Source organism: Amblyraja radiata, chromosome 6 (genome assembly GCF_010909765.2).
Source record: "Amblyraja radiata isolate CabotCenter1 chromosome 6, sAmbRad1.1.pri, whole genome shotgun sequence".
NCBI classification, from domain to species: Eukaryota; Metazoa; Chordata; class Chondrichthyes; order Rajiformes; family Rajidae; genus Amblyraja; species Amblyraja radiata.
The window spans coordinates 49256163-49269862 of NC_045961.1; the positions used below are offsets into that span (position 1 = coordinate 49256163).

At 41.5% G+C, this 13700-nt stretch overlaps 1 protein-coding gene across 2 annotated transcripts in view; it reads right to left on the reverse strand.

The window, feature by feature from the left end:
* Window positions 1-13700, reverse strand: part of micu2 (mitochondrial calcium uptake 2) — a 301355-nt gene that overhangs the window by 93096 nt on the left and 194559 nt on the right. For both annotated transcript variants that reach the window (XM_033022751.1, XM_033022750.1), the window contains exons 6-7: window positions 4131-4178; window positions 2267-2349 (exon numbers count right to left, since the gene is read on the reverse strand). In XM_033022751.1, coding sequence (XP_032878642.1) covers window positions 2267-2349; window positions 4131-4178 — 131 coding nt within the window. The remainder of the gene's footprint in view (window positions 1-2266; window positions 2350-4130; window positions 4179-13700) is intronic.

The window sequence follows — 13700 nt, forward strand, 5'->3', positions numbered from 1 at the left end:
CATATGATGAAAGAATGGATCAACTGGGCTTATATTCACTGGAATTTAGACGGATGAGAGGGGTTCTTATAGAAACATATACAATTCTTAAGGGATTGGATAGGCTAGATGCAGGAAAAATGTTCCTGATGTTGGATGAATCCAGAACCAGGGATCACAGTGTAAGAATAAGGGGTAGGCCATTTAGGACTGAGATGAGGAAAAACCTTTTCACCCAGAGAATTGTGAATCTGTGGAATTCTCTGCCACAGAAAGCTGTGGAGGCCAATTCACTGGATGTTTTCAAGAGCGAGTTAGATATAGCTCTTAGGGGTAATGGAATCAAGGGATATGGGGAGAATGCAGGAATTGGGTACTGATTTTGGATGATCAGCCATGATCATATTGAATGGCGGTGCTGGCTCGAAAGGCTGAATGGCCTACTCCTGCACCTAGTTTCTGTTTCTATGAATTCTGAAGCTAGAGGAAAGGAATGTAGGTGGAAAGGGAAGGGGAGAAATAGGTGCAGGTGGGACCTAGGGGAGGAGGAAAGCAGAAAGAAATGGGGAGGGTGCCCTTACAATGCTTATTTAACATTTTTTTTTTCCATTGGTCATTTCTCTGTTTAGTCATGTCCAAAGGCTTTGTTTCCTCCTTCACTATACTCAGCATCAATATAGGCTGCTTGACTATAGCCAGGGCACAATGAACCCAAAAGCATGTTGCCACAAGATCTTATACAACACTCGCCAGGAGCTGCAGCACAGGCCAAGACAACGATGTTTCACAATTGCGTGCATCCATTATTATCCAGTCTTAGCAGCAGGTTGTCATTGACAGCACACAAAATTCTGGTGTGATTTGCCAAAGAGCTGGAGCTCCCAGTCCTTGCTTTCCAGACACTGGAAGACACATTATTTGACAAGTTTTCAAAATGCCCTTAATTAAGTGAACACAGTGTATCCAAGGCAGGTACCCCTTGTCAATAGCATCCTAGTACCCCATGTCAATTGCCTCCTAGTTTCCTATTGAAAAATGCAGCCAGGGACCCCATTCCTTAACCTTAAAGCAAATAAAGTGAGGTGGGACAAATCATTAAGACTAAAAAAACAAAAACGGAGTAATAAAGAATAATTAAACTGTAGCCGACGACTAAATTAATGCATTAATTGAATACAAAGTGATTTTAAGGATGTGAAAGTGCTGAATAAATGCAGCCTCTATCTTCAATAACTTACTGAGCAAAAGATCAATTTCTTTAATGAAGAACATTAATACATCATTTCTCACAGCCTCAGGACATTCAAAAGTGCTTCATTGACAATTTATTTGCCAAGTTTCCATAATGAAAAATGAAATAAAGGATGTTTTTTTCCCATATGGTGAATCAAATATAAATATTAATCAAGACATTTAAGAGGACTATCCGGTTCTTTGTTGAAAGTGCACCCATGGAGTCATACTGTGTGGCAACAGGCCCTTCGGCCCAACTTGCCCTCACTGACCAACATGTCCCATCTAAACTAGTCCCACCTGCCTGCATTTGGCCCATATCCATCTAAACCTATCTTATCCATGAACCTATCTAAGTGTTTCTTAAACGTTGCGATGGTACCTGCCTCAATTACCCCCTCCTGCAGCTGGTTCCATATACCCACCACCTTTTGTGTGAAAAAAGTTAGCCCTCAGGTTCCTATTAAATCTTCCCCCCCCTCAGCTTAAACGTATAAGGATTATAAGGATCACTAGATATGTTGTACTTAGAAGCCAGGTTGGGTCTTGGACTGACATTCCACCTGAAAGGTGACACTTCTGATTATGCTACTTTGGTGTTTTCTAGAGTGCCCTCTAGATTATAAACACCTAGAATGGCAACTGATTCCACCAGTGATGCTGTGAAACATGGTGAGGTGGAGATGAACAGCATAGATTTGGTGACCTGCCACACGCAGATAGTACTGGTTCATATAAGGAAAAATTATGGATAAATTATAGGGAAAGCAAGGCGGCAGTCAATTTAAGTGGATGGGGGCTATGCAAAGTAACAAACAGTTTGGTTGAATGGCCTATTACTTTTTTTTAAATACCATTTATTTCTGAATTGATTAAATAATGGATTAAAGACTTCATTTTTCAAAACACTGGCATTCTATTGATATCAGAATTAAGTTCAGAGGGAATGAGATTAATAAACATCATCAATACAAAGATCAACTCTAATTTCCAGTTCTATTTAAAATGAAATAATTTTCCAAATGCAAGCTTAATTTATTAAAAATAAAATTACCATTAGAAATTCTTTTTTTTCAACTTGCTGGTTGTCGTCAATGTCCAGCATACTGAAGGCAAATTGGAATCCAGTGCGAGGTTCTGGAAGCACAAGGAATATATTATCATTAACCGAGGGCAAGGTGCTTTTTGCCGCCCAGACTTCCACTGCCACACATTTCCGGAACACTGCTGGTTTAGTTTAGTTTAGTATATTGCCACGTGTACCGAAGTAGAGTGAAAAGCTTTTTGTTGAGTGCTAACCAGTCAGCGGAAAGACCAGACATGATTTTAATCGAGCCGTCCATAGTGTACAGATACTGGATTAAGGGAATAATGTTTAGTACAAGATATATTTCCAAGCTTCCACTAAAGGACGAGGCACTGGCCTGTGACATATAATCCCATTTATTTGGATAGGGCGGCTGCCTTTGATTGAAGTGGTAAATGCATGGAAGCTTTATTGTTTTAATGTAATTAACCTTAATGCTTTTAGCCAATTTATGGCAAGTAAAGGCATTTTTTAAGCCTAATTCTTGCTCCCGTTTTCAAATCTCTCTGATCACCATAGACATTTACATAGACTGCTCATTTTTCCATTACCTTAATAAAGACAATTACCAGATTTAGTGATCTGTTGAGCAAGCAGTTACAATAAGCATGGAAACAGCCCTTCAGCCCACCCGAGTCCATGCTAGGCATCAACCATCCATTTACACTAATCTGACAGTAATTTGTCTAAATATGCACCTCCGACTCTTATCAACACCCCCTCCCCACACATGTAGAAAATATATTGTGTTCAACTAACCATCAACCTACACGTAACTGGGATATGGGCAGAAACCTGGGGACATACTGGAAATCCACAGGGTCACAGGGAAAACACGTAAACAGCACCCACGGTCACGATTGAACCTGCGTCTCTGATGCTGTGATCAAGTGGCATCTTGAGCTGCTACACTGCACATTTAGATGGGATTAAAAATTAGTTAACAATTGCTCTGGAAACTTGAAAAAAAAAAACTAATGATGCTTCATATATTAGTTTGAAGCTCGTGGTGATTTAGAGAATTCTGGCAGAGATTAATTAGTCTGGCAAACTCAGGCACTTACTGCTGCAGAATCCAAACTGTTTCCGTAAAGAGCCATAAGAATTTTTGACAACATTCAAAAGATTCACATAACACTGAGAAACTGTGCACATAATTAATATTCCATCATAGACGCTGTTTCATTGCTGCTTTCTTTAGTTTTAGTTTTCGGAAGTTACAGTGAAAAACTGCTTGTTGCATGCTGTCCAGTCAGTGGAAAGACTATACATGATTACAATCGGGCCGTCCACAGTGTACAGATTATGGATGAAGAGAATACTGTTTAGTACAAGGTAAAGTCCAGTAAAGTCCAATTAAAGATAGTCCAAGGGTCTCTAGTCAGGTAGATGGTAGCTCAGGACTGCTCTCTAGTTGTTGAAAGGATGGTTGAGTTGCCTGATAACCAGCTGGGAAGAAACTGTCCCTGAATCTGGAGGTATGCATTTGATAATTCTATACCTCTTGCCTGATGGGAGAGAAGTGAAGAGGGCATGACCAGGGTGAGACTTGTCGTTGATTATGCTGGTGGCCTTGCTGAGGCAGCATGAAATGTAGACGGAGTCAACGGAAAAGAGGTTGGTACCATCTTCCTGTATTGTGCTTTTCTATGTTCCATGTTCTATATTCAAATTTTCTTAGGTATCTAGTAAAATTGTTAATGTTTACCTTTTGTATCTCTTACCATGATGTGTCGCAAAGGTTTGCACAAGCAGGTCACAATTATGGTTAAAATTTGGTATTGGCAAGCTAATGGTAATATATGAAGAATTATACCATAAATGCACTTACTCATTAGAATACCCAGCAAGAATAAGTATTCAGTGTACGATATCAAACCTAAAAATAAACAAAATGGATGATCATTAATTTTTCTTGTACGATCCTATCATTGAATAATTGGTAACATTAAACAGCAGATTTTGCAAACAATTAATTAACGTACTGAAGTCAACTAAGATTTTCAGGTAAACACCTTTGGATATTACAACAAACTACCACTGAACCATTTAATTGTAGGAGAGGCAAAATGAACAAATACACCACACATTTTCACACCAGCAGCAAATTATTGGTGTAGATGCAACACATTTGTCTGATGGAAACTCAACCCTTCCACAATTGTGCAATTTCCTATGTTTAGACAGAAACTGTACTATTTCTGGATATGAAGAAAATCACTAGGTCGTAATTGCCTTTGACGGGACTTCACTGTGAATCACAGATGGGATATTACACCTGACAAAGTTAGTGTTTAGGTTTATTATTATGTTGTGAACCAGGGTACAGAGAAAAGCTTTGTTTTGCATGTTATTCAATCAAATCAAATAATGTGCTTTCCATAAAAACAATCAAGTTAAATTCAAACACGAGGCAGAGCAAAGAGAAAGTAACAGTGCAGAATATAGTTCTCAGTATTGCAGCACACCAGTCCCACAGATAAAGTCCAATGTCCGCAATGGGGGGGGGGGGGGGGGGGGGGGGGGGGGGTGAATTGGACAGTATCCTTGCTTATGGGATGTGGTTCAAAACCATTACTTTAATTAAATATCTAATGAGATACAGGTTCACCGACGATTTGATGGCATCTTTGGTTCCAGAACCTTTCTGGATTATGCATTTTGCTGGACCAACTGAGCGAGGAGTCCAAATGTACTGAAACACGCCTAGTTAGCCGAGGAGCTGAGATATCAGCCCGCAAAGTCGGCCTAGGAAATTGGCTATGGGAATGGATCTGCTGCTCCGGCTGGGACATGGTTCCAGCTTCAGTCGCAGGGAGCAAATCTGACCCGCCAATTGGCCGCGGAAGTTGGCTATGGGAATGGATCTGCTAGTTCCGGCAATAGGAGGCAAATTCTACCCGTTGATTGGGCAGAAGTCCCAATGAGGTTGAGATCGGACGCCTTATCCGGCCTAGGCGCCACACTTTCGGGGGACTTCAGCAGGGGAGTTCAAGTGCGCTCTCTTAATTTTCTGTGGATTAAAGGTGGTGCCGAACCACCAGTTGCCCGAAAATTGGTGGTGGACCGGTAATGTGAGTAACCTCTTCCTCTAGCATTTTTGAGTTTTGTGTGTGATCTTAAGTATAGAGGAGAGATGACAAGCATTTCATCTGTCACCACCCATGCCACCTTTGATTTCTAACATTAAGAGCACCATGGCTAAGTGGCTTTGCATCTTTCAGTAGACATGTACAGCTCAATTCTCCAAGTCTGGAACACAATGTAATATTGGACTTGGTTCACCAACAAGTGGAAGATTATGTAGAGACAAGGAACTACAGATGTACAAAAGGTAGACACAAAGTGATGGAGTAACTCAGCAGGTCAGGAGGCATCTCTGGGGAAAAAGGATGGGTGATATTTCAGGTCTAAGTCCAAAGAAGGATCCTGACCTGAAACGTCACACATCCTTTTTCTCCAGAGATGCTGCCTAATTTGCTGAGTTATTCCAGCACATTGTGTCTGTCTATGGGTGAAGGTTATGCTATGCATGATAACATTACAATTTAAAAAATTAAGATTGTGAATGTAGGAAATCTCCCAACATTGGGAAATAAACTGCTTTTTTACCCTGAGTATATTTAATATTGCTCAACAAATGCCGGGAAATTCTTCAATTTATACATTTTAATGTTGATTTCTACTATATAGATTGATTAAAGAGGATGTTGTTTGCAAGTAGGTGTAGCACAGTGATCCAGGGCTAAAACGTTATCACTTAATTACACAAAAGATCAACAAACGGGCCCAGCGGTAGAGATGCTGCCTTACAGCGCCAGAGATCAGGTTCGATCATGACTACAGACATTGTCTGTGTGGAGTTTGTACGTTCTCCCTGTGCCCTGGGTTCTCAGGGTGCTCCTGTTTCCACCCACACTCCAAAGATGTGCAGGTTTGTAGGTTAATTGGCTAGTGTAAGGGTGGGCCGAAGGGCCAGTTTCCATGCTTTATCTCTAAAGTAGTCTAAACTAAACATTAACCATTTGTCCAAAATACAAGGTGCTGAAGGAACTCAATGGGTCAGGCAGCATCTATGATGGGATATTCTAACAGTTTGCTTTTTGCTTAAGATTCCAGTATGTTGTTTCTTGATGCTCCATTAATTTTGTGTATGTTTAACATTCTCTTTTTTTTTATCATCTATTAGTTCAGTAATATGCCTTAAACATACAATCATTCATGATAAATAGTTTATATTGCATAATGAACCAGTCTGAGAGAAACTCATGTTTAAAGTCTCTCTACAGAATCACATCTTTCAGGAATGAATTTCAATCTGTAAACTGTGCTGAATTGAGAGGTATGAATTTCTATCTCCATCGTTTACAGTTCAAACTGCCTGTATATTAATGGGCAACAAAAACATTTTTTTTAAATCCCACACATCTGGATAAGGAGCAGCCTGAATTAAGGCTGTCCTTGTTAAAAGGTACATGACAGGTCTAATTACCAACGTTATACAATCATTTAAAAGCAGCAAAGAATGGAGGTGGTGGAAATCTGAAATGAAAGCAAAGCACTGGCAGCATTCCTGGAGAAACAGAATTAACATTTTGCTTCAATATCATCACAACTGGAAAGGTGACAAGACCAGTGTGTTGCAAGTTAGCTATAAGGAGAGTTTAGACAACCCTGCATTGTTTTCTCTGAAATGCTGGAGACTGAATAAAGTTTTCTGAATCTGAGGGGAGCTTGATCGAAGTATATAAAATCATGAGAGGTATAAATAGGGTAGACAGACATAATTTGTTTTCTCAGAATGGAAGAGTCAAATAGGGGGAGGGGGGAGAGAAATCACAAAAATAGTTGCTGGAAATCTGAAACACTAGCAGATCAGACAGTATCTGGGCAGAGAAAAAAAAACTGAGCTCATGTTTCCAATGACATTGTATTGGAAGTTGCCAGTTTTGACAATAACAGGAAGGACTGTTTATCTGAAATTGTTGAATTTAGCATTGAATCCTGAGGGCTGCAATATATTTGACTGACGATGGAGTGCTGTTCATCAAGTCTACATGTGTCTTTGTTGGAATAGCATAAGAAGCCAAGCAGTCCCTAAGCTATTCAGAGGGATGGAGAATTAAAGTCACAGGGGACTGGGAGTTGAGGGTCACCCTTGTGGACTGTGATGAGATGTTCTGCAAAGCACTGATCCCATTTGCATTTGATTTTTTATCCACTGTAGCGGGAAAACACATTGTGAGCACCAAATGAAATACATTAGATTAGAAGAGCAAATTAGTTTAGTTTCGTGATACAGGATGGAAGCTTCGTCCCACCGATCACCATCACCCTGTACACTAGTTCTATCCTACAAACAAGGGACAATTTATAGAAACCAATTAACCTACAAATCTGCATGTTTTCAGAATATGGGTGGAAACTAGAGCACCCGGAGAAAACCTACGCAGTCACAAGGAGAACGTACAAACTCCGTACAGACAGCACAGTACTGTACAGGATCAAGCCCTGGTCTCTGGCACTGTAAGGCAGCAACGCCACTGTGTGCCACTAATTGCCGGTTCACCTGGAAGGATGATTTAGGACCTTAGAAAGTTGACAGGGATAATCTAAAAGAGCAGTGGTCCATCACGTTCCATATAACTGTGAGAACTTATATACAGGTAAGCAATTATAAAGCTACCTGTAATTGAAAGAAAACGTGTAGACACAAAGAACTGCAGATGCTGGTTTACCAAGGAAAGAAGCAAAATGCTGGAGTAACTCAGTGGGCTAGGCAGCATCCCTGGAGAACGTGGATAAGCAACACTTTGGCCGGGACCCTTCTTCAGACATAATGAAGAAGGCTCCAAACCCAAAACGTCACCTATCCATGTTCTCTTGGGATGCTTCCTGACATGCTGAGTTAGTTTAGTTTAGTTAATTGTCATGTGCACTGAAGGAGAAAGAGATAGCGAAAAAAGAGGAAAGAAAATCAGAGATTTACGAGGATGTTGACGGAGCTCAAGGGCCTGAGTTACAGGGAGAGGTTGAGCAGGCTGGGACTCTCTTCTTTGGAGTGCAGGAGGATAGGCAATAGACAATAGGTGCAGGAGTAGGCCATACGGCCCTTCGAGCCAACACCGCCATTCAATGCGATCATGGCTGATCATCCCCAATCAGTACCCCTTTCCTGCCTTCTCCCCATATCCCCTGACTCCGCTATCTTTAAGAGCACTATCTAGCTCTCTCTTGAAAGTATCCAGAGAACCGGCCTCCACCGCCCTCTGAGGCAGAGAATTCCACAGACTCACAACTCTCTGTGTGAAAAAATGTTTCCTCATCTCCATTCTAAATGGCTTACCCTTTATTCTGAAACTGTGGCCCCTAGTTCTGGACTCCCCCAACATCGGGAACATGTTTTCTGCTTCTAGCGTGTCTAAGCCTTTAATAATCTTATATGTTTCAATAAGATACCCTCTCATCCTTATAAATTCCAGAGTATACAAGCCCAGCCGCTCCATTCTCTCAGCATATGACATCCCGAGAATTAACCTTGTAAACCTACGCTGTACTCCCTCAATAGCAAGAATGTCCTTCCTCAAATTAAGGGACCAAAACTGCGATGAGGGGTAACCTTATAGAGGTGTACAAAATCATGAGATGAATAGATTGGGTAAACACAAAGTTTCTTGTCCAGAGCAAGGAAATCGAGAACCAGAGGACATAGGTTTAAGGTGAAGGGGGATAGATTTAATACGAACCCAAGGGTTTGTTTTTATTTACACAAAGGGTGGTGGGCATATGAAACAAGCTGCCGAAGGAGGTAGTTGAGACAAGTACTAACGCAACATTTAAGAAACATTTAGACAAGTACATGGGTAGGACAGGTTTAGAGGGATATGGGCCAAACACAGGCAGGTGGGACTAGTATAGGTGGGGCATGTTGGCTGGTGTGGGCAAGTTGGGCCAAAAGGCCTGTTTCCATGCTGTATGATTATGACTGTAATTGTTACCTGAAACTGGAAGTTTCAATGTTCGTATCACTGGGTTAGGTTAGGTTTATGATTGTCTCTTATACTGAGGTGCATTGAAAAGCTTTGTTTTGCAAGCTATCCGATGAGTTATAGACTACCTAGGCGGAACAAGGGTTGGTGTTATAGCTTGCACAGGGCCTCGTCCTGCCAGTGGAGATGGCTGAGGACAGACAGGTTAGTGTGGGAGCTAGCAGACAAGTTGAAAGGGCATGAAACAAGAAGCTCCAGATCACAACTGCGGACATTACGCAGGTGCATAGTTCTCAGCTCATTTCTAGATCTTGCACAGATTCCAAGCTGAATATCCACAAAAGTCCTCCTTTCACCATATGTCCTTCTTTAGCCAACCTAAAGATCTCATCAGCTCAAACATGAAGGCAGTGAGTTGAACAGGCTTGTTCTAAGTATTCACTGTTCGTTCCTAAATGAATAGGAATGTTGGGATGAGGTGAATCGCTTTATGTGATTGGCTACATTATCTGTGTTTTCAGTCTAGTTTTCAAAGCTTTGGCAACATATAGCTGAAGAGTGCTAGGTACTGTGAATTCTTTCAGCTGTTTTGCATTTTTCACTGATCAAGTAATATTCTTTGCACTCAGTCAGTGGAAGAACTTGATGCCCTCATTGCTTTCAATAATCTTTCTTTGACGTAGCTTAGTTTAGATACAGCGTGGAAACAGATCCTTCGGCTCACCGAGTCCATGCTGACCATCGACCTACGCCATTAGTTCTATCCTACACAGTAGGTCCAATTAACCTACAAACCGGCATGTCTTCGGAATGTGGGAGGAAACCGGAGCACCCGGAGAAAACCCACGTGGTCACAGGGAGAAGCTACAAACTCCGAAACCGACAGCACCCGTAGTCAGGATAGAACCACAGTGGATCTCTATGCCACTGGGTCGCCTAAAATTACATCTTTAAGCACATTATTGAACGTAAATTCCTTTCAAAATTGAGGTTACAATCTCCCAATTTAGCTGCATTAAATGTTTTTAAATTGTAGAATACTGCAGCTTTATGATATTTTCAGTGTGACCAGCTACGTGTATACATGGACTACATTTGTTCAGGTCACTGTGTTAATGTGCTGTGGGTTATTATAGAGTCTCCCATCTTTTATAGTGACCAAACTCTAGATGAAAACTCATAATAATTTTCAGATCCAATGTTTTCAGCTATATGAGGATCAATGAATTTTGAGTGTGTCTACCCAAGCTACTTATTTTCAGTTTGTTTAAGAAGGAACTGCAGATGCTGGAAAACCGAAGATAGACAAAAATGCTGGAGAAACTCAGCGGGTGAGGCAGCATCTATGGAGCGAAGGAAATAGGCAACGTTTCGGGTCGAGACCCTTCTTCAGACAGATGTGAGGGCGGGGGGGGGGGGGGGGGAGAAGAAAGGATGAGGTGGAACCAGTGGGCTGAGGGAGAGTTTAGAAGGGGAGGAGAAAGTAAGGACTACCTGAAATACTTTCTCCTCCCCTTCTAAACTCTCCCTCAGGGGCGTGGCCTTCAGGAGAGAGAATCTCAACATTTTTTTATACACTAATAACTCTTTTATTTTTCATCGATGGGAAAAATCTTCTTGTCCTGCGCAGCGGAGGGGGACACTGAGTAAGATGGCCAAAAATCACAGCCGTAAGTGGCAGCGTTCTTTTCTAAAATCAATACACAGAACAACAGGAAGTGGTTAAGATCAGACTTTTAGTAATATAGTCTAGACAAAGGGGGACCCGTTGGGTCCCGTTCCCTCAATGCGCGGTTGCGGGGGGGGGGGGGGGGGGGGGTGTCAGGGTGGAGCCAGGGGGCTGAGGGAGAGCTGAGAAGGGGAGGAGAAAGTAAGGACTACCTGAAATACTTTCTCCTCCCTTCTCAGCTCTCCCTCAGCCCCCTGGCTCCACCCTGACACCCCCCCCCCCGCAACCGCGCATTGAGGGAACGGGACCCAACGGGTCCCCCTTTGTCTAGACTATATTACTAAAAGTCTGATCTTAACCACTTCCTGTTGTTCTGTGTATTGATTTTAGAAAAGAACGCTGCCACTTACGGCTGTGATTTTTGGCCATCTTACTCAGTGTCCCCCTCTGCTGCGCAGGACAAGAAGATTTTTCCCATCGATGAAAAATAAAAGAGTTATTAGTGTATAAATAAATGTTGTGATTCTCTCTCCTGAAGGCCACGCCCCTTCCGGAGGAACTATAAAACACGGAAGTGTTGAGTGCCTCAGTCAGTCTCTGCAAGATGGGGGAGCGAGAGGGTCACGTCTCTCAGTCTGAGCTGTGAATAACACTGAACACATGTCTACTAAACTGTGAGTGGTTTTACTGACATGTCAGTGCCCTTAATGTGGTTTGAAAATATAGTTTGGAAATGCTAAAGCTGTGTTGCCTTTGGTTTGGAAATGCTAAGGTTGTGTTGCCTTTGGTTTGGAAATGCTAAAGCTATGTTGCCTTTGGTTTGGAAATGCTAAAGCTGTGTTGCCTTTGGTTTGGAAATGCTAAAGCTATGTTGCCTTTGGTTTGGAAATGCTAAAGCTGTGTTGCCTAATTAAAATTGCCTTGCCTAATTAAAGTTGCCTTGCCTAATTAAAGTTGCCTTGCCTAATTAAAGTTGCCTTGCCTATAATTAAAAGTCTAATCTTGACCACTTCCTGTTTGAGCTTTATATTGATTTTAGAAAAAAACGCTACCACGTATGGCTGTGACCTTTGGCCATCTTACTCAGTCCCCCTCTGCTCATTAGGTGCCGAGGATTTTTCCCATTGATGAAAAATAAAAGAGTTATTAGTGTTTAAAAAATGTTGAGATCCTGTCAATCACACCATGAAGGCCATGCCCCTTCTGGTGGGAGGGGGGAAGGGACTATAAAACCCAGAAGTGTGGGCATAGCTCAGTCTCTGCAAGATGGAGGAGGGAGAGGTCACGACTCGCTGTCTTTTGTGGCCTCGCACCCTGCTTGAAATGGTATGAAACTGCACTTGAATTTGGTGGCCTTGCACCTGCTTGAAGTGGTATGAAACTGCACTTGAATTTGGTGGCCTTGCACCCTGCTTGAGGTGGTAAGAAACTGCACTTGAATTTGGTGGCCTTGCACCCTGCTTGAAATGGAATTTCAAGGAATAGCCATGAGCCAACTGCCAGCCCACCAGCCGTGAGTGAGTGAGCTGCCAGCACAACAGACTTGAGTGACTGAGCCGCCAGCCCAAGAATTCATTCGGCCCACAATGTCCATACTAGCCCTCTAGAAACCAGTCCCTTCAGCCCACAACCCCCATACCAGCGCTCCAGAAAGCCCCCCCCCCCCCCCCCCACTGGCCACAAATATTGAAATTGGTGGAGAGGTGGAATTGGGGGACCAGCCCCTATGATGCTGGAACTCAACGGGTCCCACTTAGTCTAGGAAATATAAAGCTTTTCACTGTACCTTGGTGCATGTGACAATAAACTTAATAATCAGCACTTTTTTTTTAATACTAATGGAAATGCCCATTCACTTTACATCAATTTGCTAACATTTTATTTAAACCTAGAATATTTCAAATCAATTTGCAAATGGTAGCATCCAGGAATTACTACAATAATATTCAGAAAATTCCAAGTATTTCAGCTTTATGCCTTGAATTCAACATAACAACAGTCTGCATGTAATTCTCCTGAGGAATGGTGACACGCAATGCTGCCAAGCTGCTCTGCTCGATTGTATCACTAGTACTGCGGGGCCTGGTGCCATAAAGAGAGCATCGCTTTTTTTAAAAACCTGTCCTCTCCACAAGGTGAAACTCTTTTCCATTGAAATAATCTGATTCTTTTTAATCATCTGTCAAAGTCTTCAGACAGACAATACTCATTTTTGCACAAAAGTTAATGGAAAAAAAGAGTCGAGTCCATCTACAAACCCAATTAAAATATAGCACAGGTTACTGTTAACTGAAAAATATGCGTTAAGATAAAGATATCTACACTCCCAATTCAATCATTGACAATGTACCAAAACCTGTTTTAATAAAATGCACAATTTAATTAAACAAAAGATAAATGGTTCCCAAATTCTTGTTGGAATCAGTACATTTACAGATATTGAAATAGAAATAGAAGAAACATCATTTCATGAAAATATGTTTAGTCTGAATAGCAGCTATACTGCAATATAGAGTGGGTTCTGCTATTACAACAAAATAAACTCACTTAATAACAAAAAAGAGAGTCAAATAAGTGTGAATTAAGACACACACACACATCTTATTATAAACATACTTATTTTTATGGAAAAAATTAATTTGGAGGCTAAATAACTAAGCAGTAAAGACCGTGTCCTTCAAATCCTTAAGTTCTGTTACCATTCCCTGATCACCAACTTCATAATAATGAGTCAGTATAATAT